At 38.5% G+C, this 17,234-nt stretch overlaps 1 protein-coding gene across 11 annotated transcripts in view; it reads left to right on the top strand.

Moving 5' to 3' along the window:
* Positions 1 to 17,234, top strand: part of MYO1D (myosin ID) — a 344,153-nt gene that overhangs the window by 131,650 nt on the left and 195,269 nt on the right. For 10 of the 11 annotated variants that reach the window (XR_016388918.1, XM_089900794.1, XM_089900787.1 and 7 more), the window contains one exon: positions 10,701 to 10,867. The exons of the other annotated variant lie outside the window; for it this stretch is intronic. Coding sequence is in view for 9 of the 10 variants with exons in the window: in XM_089900794.1 (XP_089756920.1) it covers positions 10,701 to 10,867 (167 nt within the window). In the remaining variant the exon portion in view is untranslated. The remainder of the gene's footprint in view (positions 1 to 10,700; positions 10,868 to 17,234) is intronic. 11 annotated transcript variants of the gene reach the window in all.

The raw sequence follows: 17,234 nt of genomic DNA, 5'->3' as shown, positions 1-17,234 counted from the left end.
GTGTCCCAGATGAAATGCTCTTCTTAAATTTGGGCCTTTTATCCTACTGTAGTCATTAATGGGAAAGTCTTAGTAAGACCTTTAAAAAAAAAAAAACAAGCAGTATACTACAGGCATAGTATATGCCTGACAAAATAAACTTCAGCCCTGTGCTGAAGACAGGGCCTGGCTTAAAAAAAAAAAATCTTGAAATAAATTGTAACATATACCATCTTTCTGTTGTATCTGAATACAAAATGACCAGACAGAGGTTTAAGAGGAAGTTTAGTATTTAAGTATTGTCCTTAGGGTGTTTGAAATAGTTGAAATGAAAAGATGTATTATTGGCAGTTATTTCTGCTTTTTATTGTTCCTTTGAGGTCTAATACTGTTTGATAACTTCAGTCTGGGATTTTTTTTCCCCTTAAAGAACAGATTTCTACTCTTAACTGCTGCTGTTGACAAGTTTGATAAATTAGGCAGCATTCTGGGACTCATTATTTTTAGTGCCTTCATTTTTATCTTTCTCTTCTGGTGCTTTTCCAGTATATTTTTTCGTCTTCATTTTTAACTTTTTTTTTTTTTAATCAACTTCCTCTCTAAAAATTTAAATCTATATTATTTTTGGTTACTTCCCTGTGGATAAATTAGGCAAATGCCACAAGAACACATCTATTCAGTAGCTTTCTGTTCTTTTCGTCAGGATTCTTTGGCCTCAGGTGACAACAGATAAGCACAATGTGTTGGTTTGTATAATCAAAAATCCAGAAAGGCAGGGGGAGGGGTAAGGACACAGGAGCGTAGACTAGAATACCCTTAGGGCCCCTCCTCTTGTCCCTCAGCTTCTCTCTGCATGTCAGCTTCAACCTGTCTCATCCAGCAAGAAGGAAAGTGAACCTAGAAGGAACGCCTGGGACACAAGAAACAGAGTTGAACACAGAATTTTATAAAATGTATTTTATACAGTACATTAATTATAAATATATTGTTTATAAAACATATTCGATTTGTTCAATTAACTAGAAAAGAATCACTTTTGTTTTCTAAATTTGGTAGTTAAATGTGAATTTTTAAATAAAAATTCTAGAACCATCTATAATTTCTGTATGGCCAATTGCATTCAGCTACTAAACAACTGAACCCTCCTTCCCCAAATTAGTGGCTTAAACAAGAGAGACAGGGCTTCCCTGGTGGCGCAGTGGTTGAGAGTCCGCCTGCCGATGTAGGGGACACGGGTTCGTGCCCCGATCCGGGAAGATCCCACATGCCGCGGAGCGGCTGGGCCCGTGAGTCATGGCCGCTGAGCCTGCGCGTCCGGAGCCTGTGCTCCGCAACGCGAGAGGCCACAACAGTGAGAGGCCCGTGTACTGCAAAGGAAAAAGGGAAAAAAAAAAAACAAGAGAGACATTTATTTCTCTCTCTGTAAATGAAGTACAGGAGAAGTTATCCCAGCACTGCTATAGCAGCTCTAAGGTTATTAGAGACAAGTTCCTTCTGTCTTTCTGCTCTACCATCCTAGTGCTTGGCATCCCTTCTCCTGGTCCAAGATGGCAATTGGAGCCTCTTCCCTTTTAAAGAGACTTCCTGGAAGTCTCATATAGCACTTTAGCTACATCTCATTTGCTGTACCTAGTTGCCAAGGAAGCTGGGAAGTGCCTTTTTATTCTGGTCAGCAGTGCACCCACTTAGAAGTAAGTTTTCTGTTTTGAAGTAGGAAAAAAAGTTACCGTGTGTGAGGTAGGCAATGAGTCTAGCAGTCTCTGCTACAGCTCCCCAGGCTGTGTGAGGTGGGGGAATGAGGGAGAGAGTAGGGACAAGCAAAAGAATAGAGACAACCTATCAGTCTAATAGAAGGCAGGAAGGTGGGCAGGGCAGAAACAAAGGAAAAATGTTACATTTAGAAAATACATACATGATAGAAATGAATCTAATTAATTGGTACTCACCATAAATGTAAATAGACGAAACAGACTGGATAGGTGGAAAACCCAGGTATAGGCATACCTTGTTTTATTGCAATTCACAGGTAGTGCATCATTTTTTACACATTGAAGTTTTGTGGCAACCCTGCAACAAGTAGGTTTCCCAGCAGCACTTTCTCACTTGTATCTCTGTGTCACAGTTTGGTAATTCTTGCAGTATTTCAAACATTTTCATTATTGTTGTATTTGCTATGGTAATCTGTGACCAGTGATCTTTGATGATCTATGACTCGCTGAAGGCTTAGGTGATGGTTAGCGTTTTTTAGCAATAAAGTAGTTTTAATTCGGGTGTTGGTTTTTTTTTAGGCATAATTCTATTGCACCTTAATAGACTAGTGTCATGTAAACATAACTTTTGTATGCACTGGTAAACCAGAAAATTCGTGTGACTTAGCCTATTGCAGTATTCATGTTATTGCCATGGTCTAGAACTGAATCTGCAGTAACACCAAGGTTTTGCCATGTTGTTTATAGGAGCTACCTAGTTGACACTACGCAGAAAGATTAAGAACAAAAAGGTGGGTAAAGATATATCAAGCCCCCCCCAAAAAAAAAACCTGGTGAAAGCAATATTAATGTGAAAAAACATAGAACTTAAGGGAAAAAAATTATTATTACAGATAAAGAGACGATCATAATAAAATGAAAATACTCAATAAAGACATTTTGAACTAGCTACCTAACAGCACAGCCATGATGGTACTTGAACTCTATAAAGCAAAAAAAAAAAAAAAAAGAACCTGAAAAAATGTAAAGGACAAAATTGACAGGTCCACAGTCCCAGAGGGAGATTTTAAACCAACTCTACCAGAAACAGATAGATCAAGCAAAAACCTTAGTAAGAGTGCAGCAGCCAAATTTAAACTCTATCTAATAGATCAAAAGATCTCTATACCCAGGGGATAAGAAATACATATTCCTTTCAGGTATACATGCAACATTTACAAGAATTGACCACATGCTAGATCACAAAAGAAGTCTCAACTGTTTTAACAAATGTATATATAGATGCATCTCCATCCTCACAGCAAATGAAATGAAAATCAGCATTAAAAAAGTTTTGTTTTTTTTTTTAAATCTGCTTGGGAACTTAAAAATACTCCTAAAGCGGTCTACTTGTTATGCCTTTATTTAAAAAAACAACAACAAAAAAAAAAAACAAGGAAGACTGAAAGTAAATGAGTTAACTTCAACTCAAGAAGCCAGAAAAGGAAATCCAAAGAAAATCTAAAGAAAAAAATTAAGAAAATAAGTTTTAAATAGCAAAAACTAAAAGTAATCAAAAAATTAATCAAATAGACCTTTAAAAAACTTACTTTAAAAAGAGAAAATAATGTTAAGAATGAAAAAATGCTACTTTATATACTGCAGAGATTTTTGAAAGTATCAGAATATTATGAACAACTGCATGCCAGTGAATTTGAAAAATTAGTTTTCTAGAAAAATGTTATCAAAATTAACTCAAGAAGAAATAGAAAGCCTGAATAAATCAGTAACCTTAAAGATTCTGAATCACTAATCAGAAGTCTGCCTTCCCCCAATTCTGCCAAGAACTTCAGGCCCAGATGGTTTTACAGGTAAGTCTTACAAATCCTTCAGGGAGCCAGTAATTCCTATCATACATACACTGTTTTCGAGGAAGGGAAGAAGAGAGGCCACTACCCAATTCATTTTATGAGCTTAATATTACCTTGGTACAAGGTTAACATGAAAAAATGAAATTAGAGATGATTTTCACCTAGGAACATCAACATGAAGAGTTTTAAAATACATGTAAGTAATGCATTTTCCAGCAACAGGGTGAACAAAACACCCCCTAAAACCAACTGAGAGCAACCAAAAATTGGTAAGTTATAAAAACCAACTTCCTGAATACGGTCACAAACTAACAAGAAAGCAAAGAATATGCAGGCCTGGTGCTGAGTGAAGGCAGAAATTAACTGAATGAAGGGAAAAATAACTAGAGCACCAGAGCTGCTTTCACCCTGTCAGCATCTGTTGAAGCGGGTGACTTTGAGTATCCAAGGCTGGTCCTTGGAGGGAAGCCCAGGGCCTGCCCAGAGTAGGGTGACTAACAAGAGACCACAAACCACATGCATACTCACACATATGTACACACACAACGGTGGGTCTCCAGAGGGCTGCCTCCCCAGAGAGCTACCTCTAGAATGAGCTAGAAATAACCCCTCATTATCTGAAAGGAAAACTGCCCGTCTTGGTCCTTGGCACTGAGCCAAGCAGGGTGGGTGACCATCCCTTGAGAATTTATAATTGTAAGCCAGCTTTTATGAGATTTGCAGTCCAAATTCACACTACCTGGGTGGCCTGAAAAGGCTCAAGCCTGGTCAATTCAGGTCTGGTATTGCCCCCAGGCATCTGATGGAAGCAAGGTGAGGGAACCACCTTCATTCCAGACCTTAAAGAACTTCCACAGATGGAGTTCTAAGGAAAATAAGGAGTTCATAGTGCTCTGCAGCGGGAGAGGCCACAGCAGTGAGAGGTCTGCGTACTGCAAGAAAAAAAAAAAGAAATGAAGGGCCTAAAAATATGAGAACTAGTAATTGAGAGCAGGTAACTAGGCAATTGATAGAAATAAAAACTAAATAATTAAAACTCAGTGGATAGGTTTAACATTAGTTTAGACAAAGCTGAAGAGAGAATAGGGAAATGAAAGAAACAATTGAAGAAATTATCCAGAATCCCACTTAAAGAGACCAAGAAATTAAACTTATAAGAGACACATTAAGAGACATGAAGATAAAATGAAAAGGTCTAACATGCATCTAACCAGAGTCAAACAAGGAGAGGAGAGAGTGGGTAGAATGATAGAAGGAAGAGAAAAAAGAATCTCAAGAATGATGAAAGACACCACTCTACAGGGTCAGGAAGTCCAGTGTATCCCGAGCTGGAAAAATTAAAAGAAATCTGCTCCCAAGCACCTAGTGAAACCCCAGAATACCAAAGATGAAGAAAATACCTTAAAAGCAGATTAGCTTTGAAGAGAAAATAACTAAACCAGAATTCTATACCAAGAGAATTTATATTTTTCAAGAACAGAGACACGACAAAGAATCTTTCTGAAAAATAAAAACAGAGAGTTAGAACCACAGTAAAGGAAATTCTAAAAGATATATGTCAGATAGGAGGATGTCTGATTACTGAATGAAAGTCTGAAATGCAAAATGAAGAGCAAAGAAATTGGTAAATATGTGGGTGCATATAAATAAGCTGACTCTGTAAAATAATATTTTATTGGATTAAAAATACAGGTTAGGGCTAAGTAGCACAACAACAATAGCATATAAATTGGAAGGGTGGGTGATTATAATTCAACTGTTTAAGGTCCTTGGTTGTTCAGGAAAAGGATAAAAGTATTGGTTATATATATACACCAGTACCAAAAGTATTGGTATATATATATCTCATGAGTTATAAATACATATAAAATTTTCTAGTGTAGTCATTGAAAGAATAGAAATGAGCTTATAACTTCCAAACTAGTGGTTGGGGGTGGGGGAAGCCAGAATGAGAAAAAAAATCATTAGTCTTAAAAAACATAGGAAAGAGGGGACAAAATAACATAGGAAAGCTGGGACAAATAAAGATGGTAGAAATAAATCCAAATATATTAGTAATTACAGTGATTATAAATGGAGAAAAATTATCAAATCAGATTAAAGAAAAAGAATACAGATATATTGCCACTTATTAATGACATCTAATCATAACAGAAAAGTTGAAAGTTTACATTTAAAAAGATATATCAGGCAAATTCTGACATTCTGGGACCTTAATCCAATTTCAGGACCTGTAGTGGCTCAGCAGTGAGCTGCCTCCCATCCCTGAAAGTGCCAGACTATTTTCCATTCACTTTTAACTCCCAGGTTTAGCTCTTCAGGATTCCAGACCAACATGTAGTTCTGCATCCAAGGTCTCAAGTTCCAGCTTTCATCCCCTCACGGCTGCCTCTCCAGATCGACGGTTGCCTCTAAGACACCCCTCTGGACTTTAGTCTTACTCTCATCTTGGCTATGTTATCAGCTCTTGATACATTGAGATTTCTCCCCTCTCCCCGTATTTTGTGTAGCACTTTTATTCAGTGACTTCCTCAGGAAGGTTGATATGAATTGCCTAGTCCTCCATCACCAGAAGTGCGTTTTCTCAGAGTCCACACAGTGGTTTTGTTTTGTTTTGTTGTACTTTTAAATATTTTATTTATTTATTTTATTGACATACATACAATTGACATACAACAGTGTATCAGTTTCAGAGGTACAACATAATGATTCAATATTTGCATATTTTGCAAAATGAGCACCACAATAAGTCTAATTAACATCCATCACCATGCACAGTTACACTTTTTTTTCCCTGTGATGAGAACTTTTAAGATTTACTCTCTCAGCAGCTTTCAGATATACAATACAGTATTATTAACTATAGCACACAGTGTTTTTAAATGCATGTCTTATCGCCACCTAGATGAGCCTTTTGACTCTAAAGAATGACTTCTACTAATTTTATATACTTCTTGATACCTCATAAAGCGCTCTGAACAGTCAGTAAATTATTAAATGAACTTGAATTTGCTTTTGACTCTATTTGATACTGTTCAACACATGTTAAATATCAATAGATGAATATCTATCTAAATCAGGTATCTTCTGCCTAATACATATACTGATTGGTGTACTTTGGCAAAGGATGTTTTTCACAGAAATATAGGGAGAAACACGTTCGTAAGTGCAAGATAATAAGATCACTGTCAACTTTGGAAATTTAACCTTAATAAGACACTTAGAATTTGTCAAATTTAGGATTTCTTAGGTTGAGTCCATCTGGATACTTACAAAGGAGAGAGGAGGCGGTGTTTATAAATTGAAACAGAATGCTGATTAAATATAGAGAAAGCATTTCCACTGGCTTCCTTATCTGAAGGTTTTTATGTTACTAACCGGGATGAAAGGGCATTCCCCCACCCCTTAGCTGGTCATGAAGTGTCTATTCCAGTGTTACCACTTCCTGTGCATAATCAGTCAATACTGGTAAAATTCCATTCAACTGGTTTCTGTTCAGTAAAGTTACTTATACTACGCAAATGATACCTTACACTAAGATTGCTTTGCCCACATGATTGCATAAATTATTGAGTTCAGAATATTTTCTAATTCATACTGTAATTTTCTTTTGGACCCGAGGGTAATTTAGAAGTATGTTTCTTAATTTCCAATCATATAAGATTTTCTAATTATCTTCTTGCTCTTGATTTCTAGCGTAATCTCATTTGATCAGAGGATAGACTCTGTGTGATTTCAGTCCTTAGAAATTTGTGAAGTTTTCTTTATATGTTTTGTTTATGTGTTAAAATTATTTGCATTTAATATTCTATACACATCCATTAGTTTGCTAGTCGTATTATTATTGTCCAGTGTTTCTGCATTCTTACTAATTACTTTGTTTTGTCAGTGCTGAAACGTGTGATAAAACCTACTTTGATTCTGAACTTGTCTACTTCTTGTTGTACCTTCCATTTTTGCTTCAAATATTTTGAGAATTTATTAGGCTTATTCAAGTTAGAACTGTTATATCTTCCTAGTGTTTGTGAGTCATTTATCACTATGAAATGTCTTTATATTGCTTTTTGCCTTAAAGTCAGCTTTGCATGAATAAAAAAGTTAAAAGCAGCTTTTCTTTTGGCCAGGGCTTGCATGGTCTATCCTTTTCCCCCCTTTAACTTTCAACCTTTCCATATCCTTATGTTTCAAGTTTGTCCCTCATAAATAGCATATAGTTAGTTTTGTTGTTTATCCCTTCTGACCATCTTTGTCTTTCAAATAAATCATTTAGTTCATTTATTCTTTTTTTTTAATAAGTTTATTTTATTTATTCTTGGCTGCATTGGGTCTTCGTTGCCGTGTGCAGGCTTTCTCTAGTTGCGGCGAGCGGGGGCTACTCTTTGTTGTGGTGCACGGGCTTCTCATTGTGGTGGCTTCCCTTGTTGCGGAGCACGGACTCTAGGCGTGCGGGCTTCAGTTGTTGGGGCTCACAGGCTCTAGAGTGCAGGCTCAGTAGTTGTGGCGCATGGGCTTAGTTGCTCCGCGCATGTGGAATTTTCCTAGACCAGGGCTTGAACCCGTGTCCCCTGCGTTGGCAGGCGGATTCTCAACCACTGTGCCACCAGGGAAGCCCAGTTCATTTACTCTTAACGTAGCTATCGTATGTTGTATTTAAATCAACCATCTCATTAGTGCTTTCTGTTTGTCTCTTGTATATTTCTTTTTCTTTGCTTCCTAACCTTTTTGATTGATTACTGTGGGCAAAAGGTAAACAAAATTCTCTTCCTCCTGCTTGATAACCTCGGTTAAATTTCTAGCTCTGTTCCCCTGTTAACCTAGTATGATGTATATCAACTATATTACTAGGCAACATCACTTAAGATAAAAATTACCCCTATTTGTAAATTGCACCTGTACTGGGAGAGTGATAATTGTCTGGTGGGGATGACATACTTTTGGCTTCCTGAGTGTGATGACTCATGTATTAGGCATGTCCCTTTCAAGGACCCTGGAAGCTATGTCATTAGAGTTGTTACAAGAGATATTGAATCCTATGTGGCATGAGGCTTTTAAACCAAGGGCACTTCCCACATCTGTCTGATACGGACGTCATCTTACTGTGCCCAAGCTATTACCTGACTGCGGTGTGGGCTGCTGCACGACCTTGACATGCCTGCTGGCAAACCATGTTCTTGTCCTCCTGGGTAGACTCCTGCCAAGTGCGGGCTGTAAGTCTTTTGAGTCAGAATGTTCAGTTAAACCTAGGGAGGCATCCTTTCCTTGCACTGCCGCCCCACCACACACACTACAACTGAGTATTGCAATGATTTTTTATTACTACATTTATTCACGTTATTATTTTGGAAGATTTACATTATAATATTGTTTTGGTGGTTACTCAAGTTATTACAGTGTCATTCTGGATTATAGAAATCTAATCTTATTTGGTGCTTTTATCTCCTTCCTGGACAATGCAAGGTCCATAAAACATCTTAATTCCATTTGTCTTCCTCCCAGCTTATGCGCTCTTTTGGTCATGTACTTATAAATATTTATTTTATGTATATATATATATATATATATATATATATATATAGCCAGTAAGATGACAACATCATCATCATTATTATTACTACTAGGAATAGTCAATACCTGTTTAGATTTACTCATTTATTACTTCTTTTTTCCTCTTTCTATATCCCCGAGCTTCCTCTTGGACCATTCTTCTTCTGCCTGAACTTCATCCTGTTATACCTGAGGCCTGATGTTGACAAATTCTGGAAATATTTTATGCCGTTTCCCTTCTTGAAGAACGTTTTTGCTGGGTGTGAAATTCTGCGTTGGCAGTTCTTTAAGCATTTCACAGACAGTACTCATCTGTCTTCTGGATTCCATATTTTCTTTTGAGAAGTCAGCTGTCAGTCTATTTGTTGCTCCTTTAGGTAGTCAGCCTTTTTTCTTCTGGCTGCCCTTCTTTGGTTTTCAGAAGTTTAACTCATGTACCTAGGTGTACATTTTTCTTTTTAAATCTTGCTTGCAGTTTGTAGGACTTCTTCAGTTTGTTACAGCTTAATTGTTTTTCATCAGTTTTACAAAGCTCTTGGCTATTAGCTCTTCAAATATTGCTTCTGCCCCTTCTGTCTCCTCCCTTTGGGACTCTAGTTACTTAGACCACTTTACAGTGTCTTGTGTGCCTCTTAACCTCTCTTCTTTATTTGCCATCTCCATGATCCATTCTGGGAAAATTCTTCTCACCTTCCTTCTAGTTCACTAATTTTTTTCTTCACCAATTTCTAATCTACTCTTCCGCTGATCCACTGAGTTCTTAATTTCCATTATTGTATTTTTAAGTCCTAGGTTTTCCACTTGGTTTGGTTCTTTTTTGTAGTTTCTGGTTCTCTAAAAAAATTCTCAATATTGTCTTTTGTCATCTTGAACATGCTAAGCATGGTTGTTTTAATATTTCTATCTGATAACTCCAATATCTGGACCCTTACAGATCTTTTTATTTTGTATGTTGTTTTGCTATTTCTAATTCATGTTATCTTGGCTCCTTATATATCTGGTTAACTTTTATTTTGTTCCAAACATTATATTTGCAAAACTGTTTATAGATATAATTGGAGGCCCAAGTTTATGTAATCTTTCTCTAGGGAAGATTTATCTTTGCTCCTTTTAGGCACGTAAAAGCACTGATATTCCAAAGAAGCTATTCCAGTTTGAAGGACTGAAATGATTCAAAGCTGAAAGGAACACTTAGTATGTACCAGGGCTGTGCCAATTATTTTACATCCTTCAACAATGCATTTTTACCACAGCTTCTGCCTCTTTCTATTAAATTACTCCTTCTGTTACTTTTAATCATGTTTCTGTAAATACACAAAAACTTGATGTTTACATGTCTCAATTGTTTACACCCTAGTTTTACCCCCTTTCTACTATTCCTGATGAGTCCTAAAATATAATAATACAAAATTTTAACTGGATGCCTGAGAACTTCCAGGCATTTAATTGAAGGGAAATTTAAGTTGAAGGGAAAGGAAGAATTTTTTTATAAGTCTATGCCTGAGAAATGAGAGTCACAGAGCTTAATTTGACACAGCTAACACTAATGACATGTCAATGTCTTTAGTCTGGGATTTTTCTCCAGTGAAACTTATCATTTGCCGATTCATTTCTTCAGGAACCATATTATGTACGTTGCATCAAACCCAACGACAAGAAGTCCCCACAGATCTTTGACGATGAACGCTGCCGGCATCAAGTAGAGTATCTTGGACTCCTGGAAAATGTGAGGGTGCGTCGGGCAGGGTTCGCCTTCCGCCAGACCTATGAGAAGTTTCTTCACAGGTGAGAATAGACTAAACAAGGAAACCTGCTAGCACACTGAGAATTATGGAGTCCTCTCCATGTTTAACCGTGCATCAGCTCCTGTCAGACAATCTAAATGTTTGTTGAATGAACAGAAGACATGAGGAAACTGCAACTGTGAAAGACCTTCCCAGAATCGGCAGGAGTCCCCTCGAGTCTGTGGTTTACGGACCATGGGGAAAAATTTTATTCTTCATGGAGAAAATGGGGGCATGTAGTATAGGAGAATAAACAAGGATTTGGAGTCACAGCTGGGTTGGAATCCTGGCTATGCTACTCATTTGCTGCACGACCTTGAGCTAGAAATTTAGCTTCTTTGACTCTCCTTCTGCATCTATAAAATGAGTATAGTAACACTACCTCATAAGCCTTTTGTTGTGAGGATTAAATTAACCAAAGTAAAAAGCCTACGTGCCTGGCACATAATAGATGTTCAATTAATGCTGCTTAGCATTACCAATATTGCTAACTATAATAATAACAAAATATTAAGTAGTTAATCATGGAGGCCCTAAAATTAGTCTACCTGATTGAATCCTGGCTTTGCCATTTCTTAGCTTTTTGACCTTAGGCAAATCATATAACCTTTCCATGCCTCAGGTTCCTATGTATAAAATGGGGGAAATTAATTAATTTTTTTAATGGGAATAATAATGGTAACTACCTGGTAGGGCTGCTGGGGGATGAAGTAATATATGTGAAGTACTTAGAATGGTACCTGGCATATAGTAATCACTCAATAGGTGTAAGGTATCATTGCTATTGTTATTTATTGTTACTAACAATAATGATAGTTGACACCTGGTATCATAAAAATAGTGTTTTAAATTCCATCTATTCATCTATTTTAAAATATTTATTGAGCATTTCCTATGTTGTAGATTCCACAAAATATGAATAAACAAATACATAAAATATTGATCGGTGAGAAGAGTCTCTAAGGAGAAAATAATGGCAGGAAGGGGTCAGCCATACAAAGGTCAAAGAAAAGAGCAGGTGGAGCAGAGGAAACAGCAGAGAAAAGTCTCTCTTGCAATAATAGGTGGTGTTTTAGGTACCAAACATCATCCAGTGTGGTTGGAGGATGCTGAGTGACAGGGCAGTGGTGTAGCATGAGATCAGAGATGGACATAGGCCAGATCATTTTGAATGTTGTAATCCAGACTAAACAGTTCAGATTTTGGCTAAGTGTGGTAGAAAACCACTGGTGGATTTTATGCAGGGAACAACCCAATCTTATGGATGTCTTAAGATATCACTTTGGCTGCTGTGTGAATAGGAAGCAAGGAGACATTTAGAGCTGCTATTGCAGGAATCCAGGAGAGGCAGCTCAACGAGAGTGCCTTGAACAAGGAATTATTGTAGATCCAAGAGTAGTGGACTGATTCAGGGTATGTTTTGTGGAAAGGTGGATTAGACTTGCTCGTGGATTGGCGTGATGAGAGAGTAGTAGAGAGAGATGAAGGGTAACAAGTAGATTCTGGCTGGAGCATCTGGGTAAGCATGGTACCATTTGCTGAGGTGAGAAAGATGGGGGAAGAGAAGCTTGAGGAGGAGGACATGAAACTGGGGCAAAGATGGAATCAGGGTTGTCTCCTGACTGTGTTAGGTTTGAAATGGCTACTAAATGTCTAGGTAGAAATACTAAGTAAGTTCTTAGCCATACAAATCTGGAGTTCTGGGAAGAGTCCAGGCTGGAAATAGAAATTTTGGAGTTATTGGTATACAGATTGTATGTAAAGTCTTGGAACTGGATAGAAAGGAGGAGGAGGCCCATGCCAACATTTAGCTTTGTGGTCTGACATGAAAGAACGAGCAAAGAGAGAGAAGAAGCAACCAAGAAGCTAGAAGAAATATCAGAAGAGGGTTATGTCACAGAAGCCAAGAGAAGATGGCATTTCAAGAAGAAGAGTACAGTTATCATATTAAATGTTGCTGTGCCATCAAGCAAGATAAAAGCAGGAGCTTAACCATTAGACTAGGCAACATAGAGGTCAAAGGAGAAAAGGCTGGACAGAGCCCCATTTGAGCAGGATGGGGAAGTGAAGTGAGAAGTTGGATGTCTCTGGACAACTCAAGAATGTGTGCTACGAATGAGGGCAGAGAAAACTAGAAGCAGCAGCCAGAGTGGAATGTGAGGTCAAGGAGATACTAGAAAATGTTTGTATGCAGGTGGGGATGATTCAGAACAGAGGGAGAAACCAGCGACACAGGAGGGAGGGAGATAATTGTAATAATAACATCCTTGAGAAGGCAAGGAAGGAAATCCCAAGCACAAGTGGAAGGTTTGTCAGCTTTAGATGGGAGCAGGGATGCTTCACCCTTAGCAACAGGGTGAGAGGCAGAGAATATGAATACAGATGCAGGAAACCTCGAAGCTTGGCTGATGGCAAAGATGAAGATGTTCCTATCTGATTGCTTCCGTTTCCTCGATAAAGTATGAGGCAAGGTCATGAGCTGAGAGTGAAGATTAGGAGATGTGGTGTAGGAGGTTGGAGGGGAATGAAAATACTCATTTTGGAGAGCGGGAACGCATAGGTGTGTTAGTAGTTTTGCTGCTCGGAAGATCCGAGCGCCCACTTGACATTTGAGGTTATAAGGGTACAGTGACACCACCGAGCACTGTCTGTTGTTCTCCACCAGTGTTCAGCTACTTGTGTGAAGAAGTGAAAGGGGGGCTTCCCTGGTGGCGCAGTGGTTGAGAGTCCGCCTGCCGACGCAGGGGACGCGGGTTCGTGCCCCGGTCCGGGAGGATCCCACATGCCGCGGAGCGGCCGGGCCCGTGAGCCATGGCCGCTGAGCCTGCGCGTCCGGAGCCCGTGCTCCGCAACGGGAGGGGCCACCACGGTGAGAGGCCCGCGTACCGCAAGAAAAAAAAAAAAAAAGAAGAAGAAGAAGTGAAAGGGATTTACACTAATTGGAGACTCTTGGAATGAATAAAACTTTATAGCAGAATAGCCTAGAAAATTGAAACAGTTTTATACTGATCAAAAGGTTATGTATGCTCAAAACTGATCATTTTCCTTATTGAAATCATACTGTTCTTGAAACTTGGTTTTTTTTAAATTGAGGCTGTAGAGTAGGAGTGTTGTCATGAGTAGAGATGTGTTCATTCTGAGTCTTGACTTCAAACAGTGTCAAATTATATTAATAGGAAGATTGTTAGTCCCTTGTCATTACTCAGAATTCTAGCAATTACTCAATTGCAGTATTGATTTTTGTGTTGTCACGTATATAAGATCAGCAGAAGTTGAATATTAGAATGAGCAGGGTGGGAATGGGTAACTATAGGATGGGGCTGAACTAAAAGTATATTTACCTAAAATATATATTTATCTAACTAAAAATATATGATCATGACACCATGATAATAGAAGCCATGGAAAGAAGTTGAAATAAGAGAATAAGCAAGCTCGACCTGGAGGGGACAAGGACTTTGCAAGTGCGTGTCCTCACTCGTAATCTCTCTATGCACCTATTTTACTTTCAACTCAGGATGTTTGGTGTGTTTTTTGGCATGAAAGACATGCTATAAGGATTGGATTCTGTTTTCTAATGCTCATGTAAAAATAGAAAAGATTAAAAAGAACCTGTGAATTTCAAATATGATGGTCTTAGGAGTACAAGCTTAAATCTCCCGTTCCCACTCCAGAACATCCCCCAATAATAAGAAATACGTGTATTTAAAGCCACGTTAATGCGTAGCCGCACTATGGAATCAAAAGGGGGATTCTCAGTGAACCTTAAAGATGTGAATCACTCCTAAATACAGTATGAAGCGGACATGAAGGCCCAGGAGTAAGCCGAGGTCACAGTTTGAAGGAAAGACTGCCTTGTGAGGCTTGAGCTGCCATTCAGGAAGCATCTCAGCTACTGTGCTGGAGTTTACCCAGCTGCCGCACCGGGAGGTTAATGGCCAGTGCAAGTAACCACCTCAGCAACTGTAACGGAGACATCATAGGTATATTGGCCAAGATAGCCGCCTAACAAGAGGCCAACAAAGGCCAAGATGTACACGTACGTAGAAGGACTCTGGGAAAGGAGACGAGATAACAGTTAAACATCTGAGAAAGGCCAGACCAATGAAAAGGAGACAATAAGCTCAACAAATAAAAAACCTCACCCCCAAGGGACCAGAGCAAGGAGTGAAAGACATTAGAATAAACCTATTTCCTATTCTCCAAGAGATAAAGGAGAGAATTATGGTCCTAAAATAGGAGTACAAAGTTAGAAACAAGAACAGGTAGTTATTAAAAAGAACTGATTAGAGATTTAGAAAATGAAAACCAGATCAAGCACAATGAAAGAGTGAATTGTCCACCAGGAGAAGGAGTCGGCAATTTGTAGTGTCATCATACAGTGGTTACTCATCAGGATTGAAGAGAATGAGTGGCCAATACAGCAACAACGTGGATGAGTAAAACATTATGCTGAAAAGGAGTCGCCAAAGAGTAATTTCTTGATGCTGCCATTTACACGAAGTTTAAGAACAGATAGAAATCAGAGCAGTGCTTTGCTCTGGGTTGGGGGTTGACTGGAAAGGGGGAAGGGCAATGGGGGAACTCTTTGAGATTATGGAGATGATCTGTATCTTGATTGGCATGTCAGTTCCATGGGTGTACACACTTTTCAAACTTACTGATTCGTGTACTTAAATGTGTGCATTTTACTATACATAAAGTTTACCACAATTAGAAAAATTTTTTTCTTGACTAAACTTCCTTTAAACAACTTAGTGAGCTAGAAGATCAAGCTGAAGACTTCATCCAGACCTCATCACAAAGAAAAAGAGATGGGAAGTACTAAAGAAAGGTCAAGCTGCGTATAAGGTTGATCCAGGAGAGCCAGAAGCCATCTAACTGGAGCTCCAGAAGGAAAGAAGAGTCTAGGGGTCAGAATGAAAGAATACACTGAGTGTAAAACATATGAAGTTTTTTAATGAAACTTAAGTACATTATGTTCACTTTCAGAATGTTAGACATAAATAAAAATGCTTAGAGCTCCCAAGAAGAAAAGCAAACTACCCATGAGGGAATGAGACTCACACTGACATCAGACTTCTCATTAGCAACAGTCAGTGTAAACAGACAAAGGAGCAGTATCTTCACAGTGAAGGGGAATGAAGTTTATGCTTAGAATTTTATTCCATGCCAAGTTATCATTCAAGAGTGTGGGCAAAATAAAAACGTTTTCTGACATATATAGGCTCAGAAAGTTTACTATTCTGAGAGGGTCATAGACCCTCTGAAAAATCTCTAGAGGGTATACTTTAGCAAAAGGGAGAATAAATGCAGGAGGAAAATATGGAATGCAAAAAAGCAACATCGAACAAATAAGTAGGTAAAACTTTTTGTGAAATCTGAACAAGTATTGACTGTAAGGAGGAAAAAGAAGTCTGTAGTCATCATTTGCAACAAAAATTAAAATAGTGGTGAGAAATATAGAGAAGTAAAGACTTTTGTACTCCTTATGGGAAGAATATAGATGTTAATTAACTAGACAGGAAAAAGGGTGTATTTTTACATAAATAAATTTTTACATATTTAATTTTTCAGAACGCTAATAATAATAGCGCTGACATTGTGAAGTGCTCACACCATATGTACCCGGCACTGTTTTAAACAGTCCGCGTGTAGTCTGTCCCTAAAGCCGACAGCCAGATGAGGAGAGTGTGTTACCGCCATTTTATGCAGATGAGGAAACCGAGACACACGAAGGGTGAGGAACTTGCCTCAGGTCCCGGAGCCAAGTAGTGGCGTAGCCGTGTCTGAACTCAGGCAGGTGGCCCCTGAACCTATCGTCCTTAACGGCGCACCGCCTCACAACCGAATGTGCGGCTTTATCAGAGGAAGGAACAAAATGGCATAAAGAAAACTCAGTCTGCCTGAGAGAAAATAGGGTAAAAAGCAACAAAGAGAAAGCACAATTAATAGAAAACATTAAATGAGAAGTTGAGAAAATTGAAACATATTAATAATCACAATAAAAGTGTCAGACTTTGCCCTTTAAAAGACAGCACTGTGGAAAGACTGAAGTCTCTCCAGTTGATGACTATCTAAGTCGAGATTAGGTCCTCTCTACTAGAGTCATCTAGGAAGAGCGCTGGATGAGATGGTGGGATGTGCATCTGGGAAGATGGCCTGTCCCTCCTCTGCAGGCTGTGTTTATCTGCCACTTTACGTAAAATGAGTTTGTTCACATTGAAAAACTGACATTTTATTTTAATGTCATACTGATTGAACTAATTAACAGTGGGACATGGGGTAGGATGGAAGGTGTGTAGGACATTGGATGAATCTTTTCAGTCCTGGTGGGAGAAAAAGTAATATTTTCTGCAATGAGTTTG

Source organism: Delphinapterus leucas, chromosome 19, assembly GCF_059928025.1.
Source record: "Delphinapterus leucas isolate spDelLeu-1000000601 "Yukka" chromosome 19, BTC_Dleu_Yukka2, whole genome shotgun sequence".
Lineage (NCBI taxonomy): Eukaryota > Metazoa > Chordata > Mammalia > Artiodactyla > Monodontidae > Delphinapterus > Delphinapterus leucas.
Note: the sequence above shows the minus strand (reverse complement) of the source record. Positions and strands in the feature narration are given on the sequence as shown.